General features: G+C 38.5%; 1 protein-coding gene across 2 annotated transcripts; it reads left to right on the forward strand.

Annotated features, from left to right (window-relative positions):
* The first annotated feature begins 5168 nt into the window (after positions 1-5168).
* On the forward strand, positions 5169-10370 carry CLEC4E (C-type lectin domain family 4 member E). Of its 2 annotated transcripts, XM_055280782.2 has the most exons (6): positions 5169-5205; positions 6019-6111; positions 6662-6751; positions 7688-7839; positions 8751-8866; positions 10144-10370. In XM_055280782.2, exons 1-6 carry the CDS (start codon positions 5169-5171, stop codon positions 10301-10303), a joined length of 648 nt encoding a protein of 215 aa, XP_055136757.1. In that variant the 3' UTR covers positions 10304-10370. The 2 variants fall into 2 exon arrangements, with proteins under 2 accessions (XP_055136757.1, XP_063495785.1); XM_063639715.1 differs by lacking the exon at positions 7688-7839 and having other exon boundaries at positions 6662-6768.
* The last annotated feature ends 11639 nt before the right edge of the window (positions 10371-22009 follow it).

Raw genomic sequence — 22009 nt, forward strand, 5'->3', positions numbered from 1 at the left:
AAGATCAAAAGAGACAAAGAAGGCCATTACATAATGGTAAAGGGATCAATTCAACAAGAAGAGCTAACTATCCTAAATATATATGCACCCAATACAGGAGCACCCAGATCCATAAAGCAAGTCCTTAGAGATCTACAAAGAGACTTAGACTCCCACACATTAATAATGGGAGACTTTAACACCCCACTGTCAACATTAGACAGATCAACGAGACAGAAAGTTAACAAGGATATCCAGGAAGTGAACTCAGCTCTGCACCAAGCAGACCTAATAGACATCTACAGAACTCTCCACCCCAAATCAACAGAATATACATTCTTCTCAGCACCACATCACACTTACTCAAAAATTGACCACATAGTTGGAAGTAAAGCACTCCTCAGCAAATGTAAAATAACAGAAATTATAACAAACTGTCTCTCAGACCACAGGGCAATCAAACTAGAACTCAGGATTAAGAAACTCACTCAAAACTGCTCAACTACATGGAAACTGAACAACCTGCTCCTGAATGAATACTGGGTACATAACGAAATGAAGGCAGAAATAAAGATGTTCTTTGAAACCAATGAGAACAAAGACACAACATACCAGAATCTCTGGGGCACGTTTAAAGCAACGTGTAGAGGGAAATTTATAGCACTAAATGCCCACAAGAGAAAGCAGGAAAGATCTAAAATTGGCACCCTAACATCACAATTAAAAGAACTAGAGAAGCAAGAGCAAACACATTCAAAACTAGGAGAAGGCAAGAAATAACTAAGATCAGAGCAGAGCTGAAGGAGATAGAGACACAAAAAACCCTTCAAAAAATCAATGAATCCAGGAGCTGATTTTTTTAAAAGATCAACAAAATTGATAGACCACTAGCAAGACTAATAAAGAAGAAAAGAGAGAAGAATCAAATAGATGCAATAAAAAATGATAAAGGGGATATCACCACCGATCCCACAGAACTACAAACTACCATCAGAGAGTACTATAAACACCTCTACACAAATAAACTTGAAAATCTAGAAGAAATGGATAAATTTCTGGACACATACACTCTCCCAAGACTAAACCAGGAAGAAGTTGAATCTCTGAATAGACCAATAACAGACTCTGAAATTGAGGCAATAATTAATAGCTTACCAACCAAAATAAGTCCAGGACCACACGGATTCACAGCCGAATTCTACCAGAGGTACAAGGAGGAGCTGGTACCATTCCTTCTGAAACTTCCAGTCAATAGAAAAAGAGGGAATCCTCCCTAACTCATTTTATGAAGCCAGTAGCATCCTGATACCAAAGCCTGGCAGAGACACAACAAAGAAAGAGAATTTTAGACCAATATTCCTGATGAACATCAATGCAAAAATCCTCAATAAAATACTGGCAAACTGAATCCAGCAGCACATCAACAAGCTTATCCACCATGATCAAGTGGGCTTCATCCCTGGGATGCAAGGCTGGTTCAACATATGCAAATCAATAAATGTAATCCAGCATATAAACAGAACCAACAACAAAAACCACATGATTATCTCAATAGATGCAGAAAAGGCCTTTGACAAAATTCAACACCCTTCATGCTGAAAACTCTCAATAAATTAGGTATTGATGAGACGTATCTCAAAATAATAAGAGCTATCTACCACAAACCCACAGCCAATATCATACTGAATGGGCAAAAACTGGAAGCATTCCCTCTGAAAACTGGCACAAGACAGGGATGCCCTCTCTCACCACTCCTATTCAACATAGTGTTGGAAGTTCTGACCAGGGCAATCAGGCACGAGAAGGAAATAAAGGGTATTCAATTAGGAAAAGAGGAAGTCAGATTGTCCCTGTTTGCAGATGACATGATTGTATATCTAGAAAACCCCATCGTCTCAGCCCAAAATCTCCTCAAGCTGATAAGCAACTTCAGCAAAGTCTCAGGATACAAAATCAATGTGCAAAAATCACAAGCATTCTTATGCACCAATAACAGACAAGCAAAGAGCCAAATCATGAGTGAACTCCCATTCACAATTGCTCCAAAGAGAATAAAATACCTAGGAATCCAACTTACAAGGGATGTGAAGGACCTCTTCAAGGAGAACTACAAACCACTGCTCAACGAAATAAAAGAGGATACAAACAAATAAGAACATTTCATGCTCATGAGTAGGAAGAATCAATATTGTGAAAATGGCCATACTGCCCAAGGTAATTTATAGATTCAAGGCCATCCCCATCAAGCTACCAATGACTTTCTTCACAGAATTGGAAAAAAATACTTTAAAGTTCATATGGAACCAAAAAAGAGCCCACATTGCCAAGTCAATCCTAAGCCAAAAGAACAAAGCTGGAGGCATCACGCTACCTGACTTCAAACTATACTACAAGGCTACAGTAACCAAAACAGCATGGTACTGGTACCAAAACAGAGATATAGACCAATGGAACAGAACAGAGCCCTCAGAAATAATGCCACATATCTACAACCATCTGCTCTTTGACAAACCTGACAAAAACACAAAATAGGGAAAGGATTCCCTATTTAATAAATGGTGCTGGGAAAACTGGCTAGCCATATGTAGAAAGTTGAAACTGGATCCCTTCCTTACATCTTATACAAAAATTAATTGAAGATGGATTAAAGACTTACATGTTAGACCTAAAACCATAAAAACCCTAGAAGAAAACCTAGGCAATACCATTCAGGCATGGGCAAGGACTTCATGTCTAAAACACAAAAAGCAATGGCAACAAAAGCCAGAATTGACAAATGGGATCTAGTTAAACTAAAGAGCTTCTGCACAGCAAAAGAAAGTACCATCAGAGTGAACAGGCAACCTACGGAATAGGAGAAAATTTTTGCAATCTACTCATCTGACAAAGGGCTAATATCCAGAATCTACAAATAACTCAAATAAATTTACAAGAAAAAAACAAACAACCCCATCAACAAGTGGGTGAAGGATATGAACAGACACTTCTCAAAAGAAGACATTTATGCAGCAAAAAGACACATGAAAAAATGCTCATCATCACTGGCCATCAGAGAAATGGTTATCAAAACCACAATGAGATACCATCTCACACCAATTAGAGTGGTGATCATTAAAAAGTCAGGAAACAACAGGTGCTGGAGAGGATGTGGAGAAATAGGAACACTTTTACACTGTTGGTGGGACTGTAAACTAGTTCAACCATTGTGGAAGTCAGTGTGGCGATTCCTCAGGGATCTAGAACAAGAATATTTTCTCACACATGGAAAATACCGTTTGACCCAGCCATCCCATTACTGGGTATATACCAAAAGGATTATAAATCATGCTGCTATAAAGACACATGCACACGTATGTTTATTGCAGCACTATTCACAATAGCAAAGACTTGGAACCAACCCAAATGTCCAACAACAATAGACTAGATTAAGAAAATGTGGCACACATGGAATACCATGCAGCCATAAAAAATGATGAGTTCATGTCCTTTGTAGGGACGTGGATGAAGTTGGAAACCATCATTCTCAGCAAACTATCGCAAGGACAAAAAACCAAACACCGCATGTTCTCACTCATAGGTGGGAATTGAACAATGAGAACACTTGGACACAGGAAGGGGACCATCACACACCAGGGCCTGTGGTGGGGTCGGGGGAGGGGAGAGGGATAGCACTAGGAGATACACCTAATGTAAATGAGGAGTTAATGGGTGCAGCATACCAACATGCCACATGTATGCATATGTAACAAACCTGCAAGTTGTGCACATGTACCCTAAAACTTAAAGTATAATAAAAAATAAATAAATAAAAATAAATAAAAATTAATCCCCCCCCCCAAAAAAAGAAATCATTAAGCATGGTCAACTTTAGAAAAATGCACTAAGTATAGTTAGGAAGGCTTTTACTTGTCACATGCTTTTCATATTATTAATCATAAAACATATTACTTGTATAATTTGGGGAAAATCAATGAAACAAAAGACATAAAAAAATTTTGGCTGGAAAAATTATTAATTTATTGATTTCTGTTTAATTGTATATTGATACAAATTAACATACAATTGTTTAGTAATATTGATGGTTGCTGGTTCATTGTAATTAATAAAAGATGAACTGTGGTAATTATGTTCATCATTTTATAATTCATATAGCTCATCCACTAAATAGTTTCTCTTTTTCTACTGATCAAAAGCCATTTGCTGAGAATACACATATTAAATATGGGTATATTCTATAATATATACATATATAATTTAAAGATATTTTAAAAATTGTATTACTATAAAACAGAGAATGCAGAGAAAATTGACCAGCACATTGAAGTAATAAAAAGTCCCTTTGAGAACAAGAATATTTTCTCACACATGGAAAATTCGTGAGTCACTGGATGTGGGGATTACCAAGTCATGTACATCATACATATGCCTCCTGATTCGTGAACTTAAATCGACTGAGACCAGTGTGATCTTATTCTTAAGTATCTTTAAGTAAGGAGAAGGCACATATCTAACTATTCTCCCAGAGAAGCATTAAAATCTTTTTTTTTTTTTTTTGAGACAGAGTCTCGCTCTGTCACCCAGGCTGGAGTGCAGTGGTGCAATTTTGGCTCACTGCAACCTCTGCCTCCCAGGATCAAGCTATTCTCCTGCCTCAGCCTCCCAAGTATCTGGCTATGTTGTCTAAGTCTTCTTTTCAGTTACCAAATATGTGGATGGTACAGATCCAAAGTGAAATTGAGAATGCAGAGGCGAGCTCCATATTGTCAAGGAAAAGCTGAGGGATGAGTTATGCCTTGAAGAAACTAGAGACATTTGGTCCAACAAAACGAAACAACATTTTTTAAAAAACTCTCCTATTTCCCCATGGTCAGCCTATTTGTGTTGATACTTATCATTTCACAATTTCCTCATTTTGTTGGTACATGGAGTGAAGAGAACTGACATGCTATCCAATAAACTTCCTCGTCCTCCTTATGCAAGAAAGGAAATCCTGACTTAATGCATAGCCACAGAACAAGGTAATATTCTACATCTATCGGAGATGAACTTCCTAAAAGACAAAGTGTTTATCTTTCAAGATTCATTCTCCCTGAATCTTACCAACAAAACACCCCTGAGGAGAAAGAAAGACAGGGAGGGAGAGAAAAGAGAGAGAGAGAGAGAAACAAAAAACCAAAGAGAGAGGAAAAATGAATTCATCTAAATCATCTGAATCACAATGCACAGGTAAAATTTGCAGCTCTTCCTTTTCTTCCATAGATCTCTTTCTGGAACAAGTGACAAATATGGTGAAAGACAGGACAATAGAAAAGTATTCACTGAAGTTAAAAAAAAAGGGGGGGGGAACAGAGGAAGAGAGAGAGAGAGAGATTGAAAGACTATTTCTTATACCAGAAAGCCTGCTGGACTTTAGTTAAGGGAGAGATATTACACTGTTTCCACCCTTTCTGCAATACATTGTGTCCCTTTTGGCAAGACACTTCACTTCTCTGGAACTCTCTTTGTAAAATGTGTAATGGGAGGAAGAGAGGAACTACTGGATAACTGTTAATATTTTACCTAATTTACAAAGAGCTTGAAAAGTGAGACACAGAAAAAAAAAGATCAGGAGAAAGACAAGAAAAGCAAAGACGAGAAAAAGGAAAAGAAAGGAAAAGAAAGAAGGGGGCCTTAGAAAATATTGAAAAAAAAATTAACTGAGAGACTTAGAAAGGAAAAATTGTATATTTGAGTTCATGAGTCAGAGTCTTACTCTAGGGGTGCTAAACGTGTGGTCCTCAGACCAGCAGCAGCAGTAGCCCCTGGGAACTTGTTGGTTCCATACAAGCTCTGCTGAATTGCTAACTCTGGGGGTAAGGGTCAGCAATCTGTGTTTCAATAAGCCCTCCAAGTGATTCTGAAGCATGCTGAAATTTGGGAATTACTCAATGCAAACAATGGAAGTAGAAGGAAATAAGTAAGGGTGAATAAGAATCTCTTCTATCTCTTTTGTACCTTGCTTAGGGAAGATTGATCATGTTTGTGTCTTTCTTTCTACAGAGAGAGGATGCTTCTCTTCCCAAATGTTCTTATGGACTGTTGCTGGGGTCCCCATCCTATTTCTCAGTGCCTGTTTCATCACCAGATGTGTTGGTGGGTTCTGAAGGTCAAATTCAATTTAATTCTTCCTGGTGCATATTAGGAGAAAACTCTTCCATGCTGCCTGTAGATTCTCTTTTCCCTCAAAAGGTCTTTCTATTTCACTCTTTTTTTTTTTTTTCTATTAATCTCTTGGTTATTTCTCAAACCAGAAACCTCAACAAGCTGGGAACTGTTTCCAAATTTTAATCACCTGTGACTTACTTTTCATGCTAGACATTTTTCACTTCCTTGGCAGTCCTGAGTCCTCCTCTTTCAGCCTCTGTCATTAGTGTAACCTTCTCTAGGAGATTCTGCCTTAGAGCTTGAACTACTGGTCGGCACCAGAGATATGACTAATTACTTTTGGAAGGAAGGGTAGAGAGAGTTGGACTTGGCATAAGAGGTAGTGCAAGCATATCTGTTTTCTCTGGGTTGTAAGAAAAAGCAGATTGTAAGAAAAAACATGATAATTATTGGCACTTTTGTTATAAATACAAAACTGAGGGAACTGATTTTTTTAACCAAAATAAGACTAACAAATATTATGCCCTTTCGTTTACAGTGACATATCGCATCTTTCAAACCTGTGATAAGAAAAAGTTTCAGCTACGTGAGAATTTCACAGAGCTCTCCTGCTACAATTATGGATCAGGTATAATAGTCCCAAAGGTGAACACCAAAATTTACATAGCAACATTTTCTGGCTTCTAGATTGACTTTGGGACAGCTGAAATATAGTTGGATTAGGTCTTATTTTCCAACAGCAAAATGTAAAATCCTAGAAATTTGGAGATGCAATTAGCATTGGGGCAGAAGGTCTTGGGGACATTATAGTAAACTTTTAGAATAAATTTGAGGTATATGTCTGAAGAGTAAATCCGGAAGTGGAAGGTATCACTCCCAGGAGTGTACTTTTTTTTTCATTCATCTACTTCCAAAATGAGATGAAAGAGAAAAAACGTATGGAGTAGAGAATTTATAAATATCTCACAAATATACTGTCTATGCTCTTCTATGTCATCCTGTTGCAAGTCTTAGCAAAATGCTACATGACACTAAAAAAGTGACTTCCTTCTCTGAGCTATAATTTTCTCACCATTAAATTGAGAGAAGTTAGAAGAATTATTTATAATAGACCTCAAAGGCAAAAGTTCTGTAATTCTAAGAAATCTCACCCATCTATATACTACAGTATGGAGATTTGATTGAGGATACATTGTTTAGGTAACATAAGAGATGGCTCTTTGGAGGTCACCCAAATAAAATGCATACATTTCTCTGACATTAGTAGTCTAAGAACAGATAATAAGGTTCTATATCAATAGCATAACTAAGATAGTTTGCATATATAGTTGCATTTCCTGGCACTGACATCCAGAGAATCAGAATTATGTTCAAAAGACCAAAAAAATTCTGTTTATGTTTCTTGACATTGGAATTATCTAAAGTCTTAGATACTAAGATGTGCGGTATGAACAAGTGATTCCAAGGCTTCTGACTTAAATGAGGACTCCAGGCGGCCAGATGAAGCTTTGGGTTTTCTTATTCGGTTCACCTGGGACACTCACTGAAACATCTCTCATCCTAGGTTCAGTCAAGAATTGTTGTCCATTGAACTGGGAATATTTTCAATCCAGCTGCTACTTCTTTTCTACTGACACCACTTCCTGGGCGTTAAGTTTAAAGAACTGCTCAGCCATGGGGGCTCACCTGGTGATTATCAACTCACAGGAGGAGCAGGTAGCTGGAGTCCTCTGATGCCAATGTAATATTCCTCACATGGTCCACCTCTCTTTTCATACATATGCACAGTGCTTGACCCCCAATGACTATTGTTAATGAATGTACTAACATGCATGCTGTTCTTACTATTTCAGTAAAGTCACTGCCTACCTTAATTTATTTTCCTTCCTGGAAGAACCTAAGAAAAAGGGAATTTCCACGTGGAGTTCCTTTAGTTAGGCAAGGGGAAAAAAGAGGGTTGGAAGTGTTAATTTTAGACGAATCATTATGTTTATGAACATATTATATGAAAGAAGGGAAGCAAATATTGTCTGTTTTCTTTAAGCTGTGATTAATAATATTTTACGCTAGATATATTCAATAAATTTGGCCACCAATATCAGTAGATAAACTTTGAAAGAATTATTGAGGATCTCCTTTTCTGTTGAAGGTTATTTTTTGTCAGTTTAATTTTATGTTATGTATATTTTACCACAAAAAAAATCAGTAGATAATCCTCATGATCTTACAGTTTCATTTATCTGTTATTTCGTGTCCAGATTCTTTTTTATTTTTTGAGACGGAGTCTTGCTGTGTTGCCCAGGCTGGAGTGCAGTGGCACAATCTCGGCTCACTGCAACCTCTGCCTCCCAGATTCAAGCAATTCTCCTGCCTCAGCCTCCCAAGTAGCTGGGACTACAGGCACCCGCCACCATGCCTGGCAAATTTTTTTATACTTTTAGTAGAGACAGGGTTTCGCCGTGTTGGTCAAGCTGGTCTCGAACTCCTGACCTCAGGTGATCCACCCGCCTCGGCCTCCCAAAGTGCCAGGATCTCATCCAGATTCTTACCTCTTTTAATAACAATTACCAGCAACGTTTATTCAAAACTGAAATAACTGATCTCTTTTTATTTTGTATCTTCCATAGGAATTCCTTTCCTACAAGAAACCTAAAATGAGAGAGTTTTTTATTGGACTGTCAGACCAGGTTGTCGAGGGTCAGTGGCAGTGGGTGGATGGCACACCTTTGACAAAGTCTCTGAGGTAATTACCCTCCTATTGAGAGGAGTTCTTGAAACCTCCTTCTGTTACCTGCAATAGATCAGGTCCATTATTGGTGGTACTAAATGCAGGAAAGAGAAGAGCTAAGGTAGAAAAGATGAAGGAGAAGTACAAGCACCCACTTCTCTCCTTTCCTGGGATTGTCTCAAGAATAAAGGGGAAATAATAAATGAAAAGGAACTGAAGAATCATTCACTGAGAATGCAAAGGAGACAAGAGGTGGAATTAAGAGTCTTATTCCCCAAAACTGAAGGAAATAAGGAAAAAAATAGTAAATTGAGAAAGCCAGCAAGTTCTTATGCAGTGAAAAATGAGAATCTCTTGATAATGTCTCTTTTCTCCTTAATAATAGCCTCACATCATTAGAACATAGCATTTTTTATTGTGGATATGCTTTTTTTGTTAGATTGGTTAATGGATATATAAAATGTTTTGCTATATATGTTGATTCTCATGATTTGTTAGGGAGTAAGTTTTTTTTTCTTTTTTCTTTTCTTCAACTTTTATTTTAAGTTCCAGAGTACATGTGCAGGATGTGCAGGTTACATAGGTAAACGTGTGCCGTGGTGGTTTGCTGCACAAATCATCCCATGACCCGGATATGAAGTCCAGCATCCATTAGGTATTCTTCCTGATAGAGCATAGCATTTTTAAGTTTTTTTTCTCATTTATTATTTCATTTTACCTAAATTACACTTTCTTGGAATGTATCAGTATTATTAATCTTTATTTAGCATTTGAGGAAACTAAAACACAGAGGAGTTAAGTGACTTAGCTAATAAGCAGTTCTAAGATTACAACACAGATACTCTGACACGTTAGAAATGCTGCTTCACTATCACACTGTAACACCACTGCAGGGTGCACCTAAGTTAGTACACACTCTGTGCAGAATAAAGAGAGCCAAGCCGATATGAGATATGAGTGTGAAGAAAACAAATCTATCAGAATATCAATCTTCCCCATAACTTCTCATTCTGTAGCTAAGGAACAGGACAGAATAGAAAAGGAACAAAGGAACAGGACAGAATAGAAAGTCAGAAAGATCCGGTTCAGCTTCAGTACTCACAAACTGTGACTTAAGACAAATAGTTCAGCTTTCCTGAGGTTCCTTTTTTCTTCAATAAAATGGACATTATAATACCTACCTCGCAAAATTGTTGTGAGGTTAAATAACACAAATGTAATTTGCCTAGCATATTAGGTTACTTTGCCTCTTTTTGCTGGGATTTTAAGTCTCCTATGTCATTCTTTTTCAGCTTCTGGGATGCAGGGGAGCCCAACAACATAGCTACCCTGGAGGACTGTGCCACCATGAGGGACTCTTCAAACCCAAGGCAAAATTGGAATGATGTAACCTGTTTCCTCAATTATTTTCGGATTTGTGAAATGGTAGGAATAAATCTTTTGAACAAATGAAAATCTCTTTAAGAACAGAAGGCACAACTTAAATGTATAAAGAAGGAAGAACAAGAACATGGCTACACCCACCACCCCACAGGAGAAATTTGTGCGCTGAACTTCAAAGGACTTCATAAATATTTGTTACTCTGATATAAATAAAAATAAGTAGTTTTAAATGTTATAATTCATGTTGCTGGCTGAAGTGCATTTTCTCTCTACATTAGTCTCAGGTCCTCTTCTCAGAATTCACAAAGCAATTCACTACCTTTTGCTACATTTGCCTCATTTTTGAGTATTTGTATGAAAGTACAGGGACACGGAGCCAAGACAGAGTCTAGCAAAGAAGAGGATTTTGGAAGGTGCCTTCCAACAATCGCCTGAATCCGGGCTCTGTAGCAGGTCTTCTTCTTTCTAGCTTCTGACAAGTCTGTCTTCTCTCCTTGGTTTCATACCGTTCTTATCTCCTGCCCAAGCATATATCGTCTCCGTACTCCCCTATATAATGAGTAAGAAGCTTCTTCAAGTCATGGCACTTATTCCTGCTCGGAATACTGGTGTGGCCTTTCTGGCTACAGGCCTCCACTGCACCTTCTTAGGGAAGGGCATGCCAGCCATCAGCTCCAAACAGGCTGTAACCAAGTCCACCCAACCCTGGGGCTTCCTTTGCTCTGCCTTATTTTCAATTGACTGAATGGATCTCACCAGATTTTGTATCTGTTGCTCAGCTAGGACCCAAGTCCAATAGTCAAATTATTCTAAGCGCACATTCATCTCCACACTTTCCTGTCTCAAGCCCATCCATTATTTTTTAACTTTTATTTTAGGTTTCAGGGGTACATGTTAAAGGCTTTTTATATAGGCAAATTCATGTCATGGAGGTTTGTTGTACAGATTATTTCATCACCCAGGTATTAAGCCCAGTGCCCAATATTGTTTTTTTCTGCTCCTCTCCCTCCTCCTACCTTCCGCCCTCAAGTAGACTCCAGTGTCTGTTATTCCCTTCTTTGTGTTTATGAGTTCTCATCATTTAGCTCCCACTTATAAGTGAGAACATGCAGTATTTGGTTTTCTGTTCCTGTGTTTGCTAAGGATGATAGTCTCCAGTTCTATCGATGTTCCCACAAAAGACATAATCTTCTTTTTTATGGCTGCATAGTATTCCATGGTATCTATGTATCACATTTTCTCTATCCAATCTATTATTAACTCACATTTAGATTGATTCCATGTTTTTGCTATTGTGAATAGTGCTGCAATGAACATTCGTGTGCATGTGTCTTCATGGTAGAAAGATTTATATTTCTCTGAGTATGTATCCAGTAATAGCCCATTCATTTATTGCGTAAAATTCTACCAATACTAATGACGCTATTAAAGAGTACATCAATAACGTGGCAGCTTTCATAACCATGTTTCTTGCACAAAGTACCATGAGGAGACCCTCAAAATTCAATCACTGGACACCACTTGTAATCACTGAATGAGAAAATTCAACTGGACAAGTGAATATAACACATTAGCTTTCATTACAAAAGTTTATTTCTCTTAGGCATTGTGACAATCTGGTTTTGAAATCAACACATCTTTAAGCCAAACATTATTTAACCTAAAAGTAATTTTAAACATACTTTCAACTTTCTAATTCCTTTTTTTAAAATCATGAACATCAATAAAGAGATGTTGAAAGACTTTTTTTGTTCATTGGTGTTTGCCTGAAGGTGGCTATAATTCAAGTTTTATTTCTAGATTGAAAGACATATGGAAATATTATTCTATATTATTTCTCCATATATATTTAGATTTAAGTTTAAAGACAAGTTTTAAAGACAAGTTTATAAATCTAAACTTGTCTTTACAGTTTGCCAAGAAAAGAAAGAATTGCTAAGGGTTTAGTGGTTAAAGATTACTAGAACATAAATTATCTATTAGGAAAATTATTTTTTGAGAAGTAGATCATCCAGTTGAAATTGTTTTAAAATATAATATTTTATAAGTGGGGTTACACAAACACTTTACCACCTTAGGCACCAGAAAACCCAGAAATTTTCAAAGAATAGTAGATTAATTAATGATACATATTCTTAAGAGCATATTCCCAAAATAAACTACTGTTAAGATTTACATACTACTATATGGATCCCCAATTTTTTTAAAGAAAAATTACTCTACTATTTTTTGTAAAAATGATACATGTTCATTACCAAAAATTCCTACAGATCACAATTATAGAAAGATGAAAATTTTTAAAATTCCAATTCCAAGTTGCAGTGATAATTATCATGAACGTCACTCCAGGAAACTTTTTATGCCTTTAATGGGGTGCAGGAAATGCTACCTCAAAATATGGCACCTTGGGAATTGAGAAAACCGCAAAAGCGGGAAGTCCACTCTCATCTTTCTCTTGCCCTCCTTACCGGAAGCAGGCCATAGCATCTAGGAAGGTCATCTCTGACCTTCTTCCTCCTTTCTCCTCTGAACACTCTCCTATGACAGGTGTCCTGCTCTATACCCAAAAGGAAAGAATGTCATACAGGGAAGCCAAGAAGAATCTGAACAAACAGGCCTTGCTAAGTCTCCTTAGGTTATTGTCATTAGATCATATTGCTTTTTGTCTAACCATGTTTTTTTTCACAACTATCCACTTCATGAGGCTTAGCACAAAATTTACATAGATTTCTCTGTTTTTTGAGTATTCATTTCCGAAGGCTCTCATGTCATGTAAAACATATTAAATACATCTGTATGGTTTTGTCTTGTTAATCTGTGTTTTGTTATAAGGGCCTCAGCCACGAACCTTGCAATTGGTGAGAAAAAGATACTACTTTTTCTCCTCTATGACTTCAAGAGTTAGATGAAAAGATGGAAAAACAAAGAGTTAAAAAAACAAATATATATATATTTCTAAGTATACACACATACACACATGCATTGACACACTTTTCGAAAGGAATTATACAACATAATACTTTAATTTTTTAAATTTTATTTTGGTTTTAATTGATACATAATAATTGTACACATTTGTGGGATACGATGCGATGTTTCAATACATGTGTATGCTCTCTATTAATCAAATCAGGGTAATTAGCACATTCATTACCCAAAAGTTTAAAAAATTGAAGTGAAATTGAAGAATTACTGAGTTCAAGAATGTTATAGCATTTATAGATTATGAAAAAAAGTTATTTTCCAGAAGGTCCCTCTGAAGTAAAAAACAAAAACCAAAAATTATAAACAATCAACCATTAAGTCAAATTTTAGCTCTTCTGTTTCCCAATCCCCTTTTCTGCCTTTCCGTTTCCTGATAATGACTCCTAAAATCATTGCCAGGTGGGTGGAGCAGAGCAAGGTGGCCTTTATACGTGTGTGCATGTATATGCGGAAGGGGGAGAGGGGTGCATGACTACCCCTCAGAGAGTTAGATCCTAGACAGTGTAAAGGGGAGATTGTGGGGGAAGGAGGAGAGAGTAAGGATATGGGAATGCCAGTGGGTTCAGCAGGGCATCCTGGTGGGGGTTGGACTGGCCCAAAGTCTCAAAGCCTGAGCTGGAGTGAGGAGGACGCCCACACGTGGGGGTGATTGAGCAAAGGTGTCTGAGCCGAAGCAGGAAGACTGTCTAGGAGGGCCACAGGGCACACACAGGTCATTCAACACAGGATGGAGAGGTAGAGCCTGAGCGGGTCAGCATATATGTCTTGCAACCAACTTTAAAATTTCGCAGTTTACTCTTCAGTATCTTAGAATTTTATTGCCATTGTAAGTGTAATATTTATTTTCTACATTTTGTAGAGTATTATATTGTTGAATTTTGTATAATAATAATTTATTCAGAAACACTGTTTAACTTTCCTAATTTTTTAAAACATTTTGTCCATACATTCCCTTTTATTTTCTGTGTAGATAATTATACTGTCTAAAAAACTGAGCTATCCAGTACAGTGCCAGCAGCCACAGTAGGCTATTAAGCACTATCCTAATTGAGATATTCTGTAAGTGTAAAATACACACTAGTTTTTTTGATAATTTGCAAAAAGAATATGAAATATGTCACTAAGAATTTTATATGGATTACATGTTAAAATGATAATATTCTAGATATGTTTATTTAAATAAAATAAGTTGTTAGAATTAATTTCACCTGTTTGTGCTTTTTTTTTTCTTGATATAATTACTGGAAAATTTAGACATATGCAACTCACATTTTTGCCTTTCACTATATTTCACTTGGACAGTTCTGGTCTAGAAATAATGATAGTTGGGTTTTTAAAACTCCTTTCCAGTTCTTTTGGTCATATTGAGCTGGCTAGGAACGCCAATATATTGTTGCATAAAGCTGCTATAGTTTTGTTCTTAAACTTAAAGAAAATGCTTCTAATGGCTTACCATTAAATATAATAGTTGCTACAGGTTTGGGGTAGACACCCTGCAGAAAATTCCTTTCATTTCTTATTTGTTAAATGTTTTAATGCTAAGTGGTTTATTGATTTTACTAGATGATGCTTAAGCATCTCTTTTAAAATGTTGATGAGATTAATTACATTAATAGATTTGCACACTATGTCCATATATGCACATTGTTTAAAAAACCAAATTCTTCTAGAGGACTTTAATTAAAAATAGCTGTTTCCTGCCCACTTCTGATTCCCACACCTGAGCAGCAATCGTATTCAACTCTTTAGATGCTTCTTTTCTATTGAGTTCCATGTTTCTATTTCTATCAAAAGTTTATGCTATAATTCGTTGATTTTTTTCAGTTTATGAGCTCCATACTAATGAAAACAAGAATAGTCTTCTTTCTCTCTCTCTTTCCCATCCCCCTGCTATCACTATATAATCATTTATTTAAAAATCAATATTCAACATTTGCATTGGTATATGCAAATATTATTCATAGCTGAACCATTTACTGTATTCTTATTACATATTTTTAATTACATTTTGCTTTTTATGGAGTTATATTGACATCTTTTCTTTTTTGGAGACAGAATCTCACTCTGTCACCAGGCCAGGGTACAGTGGCACAACCATGGCTTCACTGGAGCCTCGACTTCCTGGGCTCAAGCAATCCTCCCATCTCAGCTTCCCAAGTAGTTAGGACTACAGGTGCACACCACCAAACACAGCTAATTTTTAATCTTTTTGTAGAGACAGGGTCTCACTATGTTGCCCAGGCTGGTCTCAAACTGCTGGCCTCAAGTAATCTTCCCACCTTGGCCTCCCAAAGTGCTGGGATTACAGGCTTGAGCCACCACACAGCACCCATTTTTTTATATTTATCTAGCTTTCTACATACTGACATAATTCATCTTTTAACTCTCCAGAAATGTATATCACTTCTCAATTCATTCAAATGCATTCTATCTATCCCATAATTTTGTAGGGAAAAAAATCTTTCTTGGAAAATTTCCTTCCTTTCCCAATTTGAACCGAGATTGCTCTGGTGATTTGCTTCACAGCCATTATTTTGTTAAGTGTTATTTAAAAAGAAAATATTTTGTAATTTTAAGGTTATTTCAAATTATGATGCAACAATACAATATAAATGCTATTCACTTACAAGAACAAGATATAAAACAATTTCCAAACTATATTGTTAAGTAAAAAATGCAAATGTAGGCCGGGCGCGGTGGCTCAAGCCTGTAATCCCAGCACTTTGGGAGGCCGAGGCGGGCGGATCACGAGGTCAGGAGATCGAGACCATCCTGGCTAACACGGTGAAACCCCGTCTCTACTAAAAATACAAAAAATTAGCAGGGCGTGTTGGCGGGCGCCTGTAGTCCCAGCTACTCGGGAGGCTTAGGCAGGAGAATGGCGTGAACCCCGGGAGGCGGAGCTTGCAGTGAGCCGAGATCGCGCCACTGCACTCCAGCCTGGGGGACAGAGCAAGACTCCGTCTCAAAAAAAAAAAAATAAAAAAAAAAAAAATGCAAATGTTTAAGAATATGTAGATTATATTTCTATTCATATTTAAAATGTGGATTATATGTCTATATATGTTTAGTATATAACATATGTATGTAATTATATATGTTTATTATGTATAGTATGTAGTTTATATATAGTATGTATTCTTATATACTCTATATGTAGTACATATAGTATAACCATTTATGCAAATGTAAGTAAGAAACTGATAATCATAGTTACTCTGAAGAGGCATTTCAGTAACTAGAGTTCAGGTTAGAAGATTTATTTATCTTATACTTTTACTAATGTTTTTACAGTTTGCCTTTTTAACACACATATATTACTGTTGCAAAAACGAAAACACAAGCCGGGCGCGGTGGCTCACACCTGTAATCCCAGCACTTTGGGAGGCCGAGACGGGCAGATCATGAGGTCAGGAGATCGAGACCATCCTGGCTAACACGGTGAAACCCCATCTCTACTAAAAATACAAAAAATTAGCCGGGCGTGGTGGCGGGTGCCTGTAGTCCCAGCTACTCGGGAGGCTGAGGCAGGAGAATGGCGTGAACCCCCGAGGCGGAGCTTGCAGTGAGCCAAGGTCGCGCCACTGCACTCCAGCCTGGGTGAAAGAGCGAGACTCCGTCTCAAAGAAAAAAAAAGAAACAAAAAACAAAAACGAAAACACTGTTGGAAATTTTTAAAAATTTTAAGCTTCTAGGACTACCATAATGTATTAAAGTAATTAGAACCTATTTTTATGAAATTACTGTCTTTGTCTGGAAGAGACTGTGATGAGGTGCCATGAGAGTTCAGAATAGACTGAAAGAGACTATGGATGTGTATTAGTTCATTTTCTGCTGCTTATAACACGATAGCTGAGACTAGACATTTATAAGGAAAAGAAATTTATTTCTTATAGTGACGGAGGCTGAGAAGTCCAAGGTCAAAAAGCTGTGTCTGGTGAGGGCCTTCTTGCTGGTAGGGACTCTCTAAAGAGTCTCAAGGTGGTACAGGGATCACACAGTGAGGGTGCTGCGTGTGCTAACATGCTAGTTCAGGTCCCTCTTCCTCTTTTTATAATGCCACCAGTTTTCTGCCTATGATAACCCATTAATACATCAACCCATTAATCCACTATTCTATAACTGGGAGTTAATTCATTCATGAGGATAGAACTCTCATGATCGGATCGCCTCTTAAATGCCCCACCTCTCAGGTAGTGGTGTTCTGAGGCTCTCATGGAAAAAAACTGTAATAAGTGAGTGGATCCTTCACCGGCAACCAAGATATCCAGGCTGTCTCATCATAATTGACTAGAAGGCTGGTGTGACCCACGGAGAGAAGAAAGAGCAGTGTGCTGCAGCGGCCCACCTGAGAGCCACATGGGGAAGGGGAACCCCCTCCCCCGAGCCAAGGGAGGCAGTCGGTGAGCACACTACCCAGCCAGGGAGACTGTGCTTTTTCCACCGAACTGTGTAACTTACGGATTGGAAGATCCCACGCACAAACCCACGCCACCGGGGCCTAGCTTCCCAACCCGGGACTGCGCGACTCTCACCTGCTCTCAGCCGGAATGTGCCAAGGCCTACTGAACTCCGGGGGTTGGGGGGCGCGGGCGGAGGGCGACCAGCACTGGCTGTGGCTGCCTGCTGTCTAAGCGTTTGAGCTCCTTGAGGGAGGGGCAGCAGCCAGCACTGGGACTCACAGCTGCCTAACACGCAAAGCTCCCTGGGCGGGGGAAGGGAAGCACCCATTTCTGTAGCTTCAGGCTGTGCTTTTCCCCTGAGGAGCCAGGGAGGCTGCAGAGCTTGGTCCCAAGATTTGTCCCCACAGCCCAACACCCCGGCTGTGGCAGTCTGCGGCCAGAGTGCCTCTTCAAACCTAACCTTCACCCATCCTTCCTCAGGGGGCAGGACTTCCCTGCAGGATCTCCAAAAACTCCAGCCACAGGCTCAGGGACAGAATTTGGTTCTCCGTGGGCCTGCGCCCCTAGGGGGAGGGGTGGCTACAGTCTCTGCAGATCAGCAGACTTAGCCTCTCCTCCTGGTAGTTCTGAGGAATCCGGGCAGCCCAGATGAGTGGGTTTCCCTCCAGCAAAACACACCCTCTCCAAGGAACAAAGTGCTTCATTAACCAGGTCCTACTCCCTGTGCCACCCAACTGGGTGAGACCCTCCAACAGGGGTTGTCAGACACCCTATACAGGAATGATCCTACTAGCATCAGGTTGGTGCTCCTGAAGGTCAGAGGTCCCAGAGGAAGGAGCAGGCACCCATCTTTGCTGCTCTCCAGCCTCCTTGAGCGACATCTCCAGGCACAGGAGTGAATCAGATTAACAGGGCCTGAAGTGAACCCCCAGCAAACTGCAGCAGCCCTACAGAAGAGGGACCTGACCATTGAAAGAAAAACAAACAAACAAAGTGACAACAACAGCATCAACAACAACAACAAAAGGGCCCCCACAAAAACCCCAGCTAAGGGTCAGCAGCCTCAAAGACTGAAACTAGACAAACTCACAAAGATGAAAAACAATCATTGAAAAAATGCTGAAAACCCAAAAGACCAGAATGCCTCTTCTCCTCCAAATGATCGCAGCATCTCTCCATCAAGAGTGCAGAACTGTTCTCAGTAAACTATCGCAGGGACAAAAAACCAAACACCACATGTTCTCACTCATAGGTGGGAATTAAACAATGAGAACTCATGGACACAGGAAGGGGAACATCACACTCTGGGGACTGTTGTGGGGTGGGGGGAGGGGGGAGGGACAGCATTAGGAGATATACCTAATGCTAAATGACGAGTTAATGGGTGCAGGAAATCAACATGGCACATGGATACATATGTAACAAACCTGCACATTGTGCACATGTACCCTAAAACCTAAAGTATAATAAAAAAAAAAAGATTAAAAAAAAAGTGCAGAACTGGACAGAGGATCAGATGGATGAATTGATAGAAGTAAGCTATAGAAGATGGGTAACAAAAAACTATGATAAGCTAAAGGAGCATGTTCTAACCCAATGCAAAGAAGCTAAGAACCTTGATAAAAGGTTAGATGAATTGCTAATTACAATAACCAGTTTAGAGAGGAAGATAAACGATCTGATGGAGCTGAAAAACACAGCATGAAAACTTCATGATGCATAAAGTATCAACAGCCAAATTGACCAAGTGGAAGAAAGGATATCAGAGTTAGAAGACCACTTTACTGAAATAAGTCATGCAGACAAGAATAGAGAAAAAAGAATGAAAAGGAATAAACAAATCCTCCAAGAAATACGGGACTTCATAAAAAAACCAAACCTATGATTGACTGGGGTACCAGAAATAGATGGGGAGAATGGAAACAAGCTGGAAAACACACTTCAGGATATTATCCAAGAGAACTTCCCCAACCTAGCAACACAGGCCAACATTCAACTTCAGAAAATACAGAGAACACCGTTAAGATACTCCACAAGAAGATCAACTCCAAGACACATAATCATCAGATTCTCCAACGTCAAAATGAAGGAAAAACTGTTAAGGGCAGCCAGAGAGAAAGGCCAGGTACCTACAAAAAGAAGCCTATCAGATTAACAGCAGACCCCTCAGCAGAAACTCTACCAGCCAGAAGAGATTGGGGGCCAATACTCAACATACTTAAATAAAAGAATTTTCAACCTGGAATTTCATATCCAGCCAAACTAAGCTTCATAAGCGAAGGAGAAATAAAATCCTTTCCAGACAAGCAAATGCTGTGGGATTTTGTTACCACCAGGCCTGCCTTGCAAGAGCTTCTGAAAAAAGCACTAAATATGGAAAGTAAAAACTGGTACCAGCCACTGCAAAAACAGACCAAAATATAAAGACCAATGACACTATGAAGAAACTGCATCAACTAAAGTGCAAAAAAAACCAAATAGCATCATGATGATGGGATCAAATTCGCACATAACAATACTAATCTTAAACGTAAATGGGCAAATACCCCAATTAAAAGACACAGGCTGGCAAATTGGATAAGGAGTCAAGACCCATCGCTGTGCTGTATTCAGGATACCCATCTTACATGCAAAGACACACAAAGGATCAAAATAAAGGGATGGAGGGAAATTTGCCAAGCAAATGGAAAGAAACAAAAAAGCAGGAGTTGCAATCTTAGTCTCTGACAAAATAGACTAAGGGTTAAAAAAGACAAAGAATGGCATTACATAAGGGTAAAGGAAACAGTTCAGCAAGAGCTATCTATTCTAAATGCATATGCACCCAATACAAGGAGCACCCAGATTCATAAAGCAAGTCCTTAGAGACCTACAAAGAGACTTACACTCCCACACAATAATAGTGGGAGACTTTAACACCCCATTGTCAATATTAAACAGATCGATGAGACAGAAAATTAACAAGGATATTCAGGACTTGAACTCAGCTCAAGCGGACCTAGCAGATGTCTACAGAACTCTCTACCCCAAATCAACAGAATATACATTCTTCTCAGTGTCACATGGCACTTATTCTAAAATCGACCTCCTTATTGGAAGTAAAACACTTCTCAGCAAATGCGAAATCATAATAAACAGTCTCTCGGATCACACTGCAATCAAATTAGAATTCAAGATTAAGAAAATCACTCAAAAACACACAATTTCATGAAAATTGAACAACCTGCTCCTGAATGGCAGCTGAGTAAATAACGAAATTAAGGCAGAAATCGAGAAGTTCTTTGAAACCAATGAGAACAAAGAGATAATGTACCAGAATCTCTGGCACACAGCTAAAGGAGTATTAAGAGGGAAATTTATAGCACTAAATGCTCACATCAGAAAGCTGGAAAGAGCTCAGATTGACACTGTAACATCACAGTTAAAAGGACTAGAGAAGCAACAGCAAACTAATCCAAAAGCTAGCAGAAGACAAGAAATAACTAAGATCAGAGAAGAACTGAAGGCGATAGAGACATGAAAAACCCTCCAAAAAAATCAACGAATCCTGGAGCTGGTTTTATGAAAAAATTAACAAAGTAGATAGACAACTAACTAGATTAATAAAGAAGAGAGAGAAGAATCAAATAGACACAATAAAAAATGATAAAGGGGATATCACCACTGATTCCACAGAAATACAAACCCCCATCAGAGAATACTATAAATACCTCTCAGCAAATAAACTAGGAAATCTACAAGAAATGGATAAATTCCTGGATGCATACACCCTACCAGGACTAAACCAGGAAGAAGTTGAATCCCTGAATAGACAATAACAAGCTCTGGAATAGAGGCAGCAATTAATAGACTGCCAAACAAACAAACAAAAAGCCAAGGACCAGACGGATTCACAGCTGAATTCTACCAGAAATACAAAGAAGAGCTGGTACCATTCCTTCTGAAACTATTCCAAACAATTGAAAAGGAGGGACTTCTCCCTAACTCATTTTATGAAGCCAGCATCATCCTGATACCAAAAGTGGGAAGAGACACAACCAAAAAAGAAAACTTCAGGCCAATATCCCTGATGAACGTTGATGTGAAAATCCTCAATAAAATACCGGCAAACTGAATCCAGCAGCACATCAAAAACTTGCCCACGACAATCAAGTCAGCTTCATCCCTGGGAAGCAAGGTTGGTTCAACATATGCAAATCAATAAACATAATCCATCACATGTAAACAGAATCAAAGGTAAAAACCACATGATTATCTCAATAGAAGCAGAAAAGGCCTTTGATGAAATTCAACATCCCTTCATATTAAAAACTCTCAATAAACTAGGTATTGATGGAATGTATCTCAAATAATAAGAGTTATTTATGATGAATGCACAGCCAATATC

Source organism: Symphalangus syndactylus, chromosome 5 (genome assembly GCF_028878055.3).
Source record: "Symphalangus syndactylus isolate Jambi chromosome 5, NHGRI_mSymSyn1-v2.1_pri, whole genome shotgun sequence".
Lineage (NCBI taxonomy): Eukaryota > Metazoa > Chordata > Mammalia > Primates > Hylobatidae > Symphalangus > Symphalangus syndactylus.

What these genes read in the sequence shown, in the direction of transcription:
- CLEC4E (XM_055280782.2), top strand. Translation starts at nt 5,169, where the DNA reads ATGAATTCATCTAAATCATCTGAATCACAATGCACAG. An exon ending in TTTCATCACCAGATGTGTTG is followed by an intron (nt 6,112 to 6,661) that starts GTGGGTTCTGAA and finishes TTTCGTTTACAG; the next exon opens with TGACATATCGCATCTTTCAA. An exon ending in CTGCTACAATTATGGATCAG is followed by an intron (nt 6,752 to 7,687) that starts GTATAATAGTCC and finishes CTCTCATCCTAG; the next exon opens with GTTCAGTCAAGAATTGTTGT.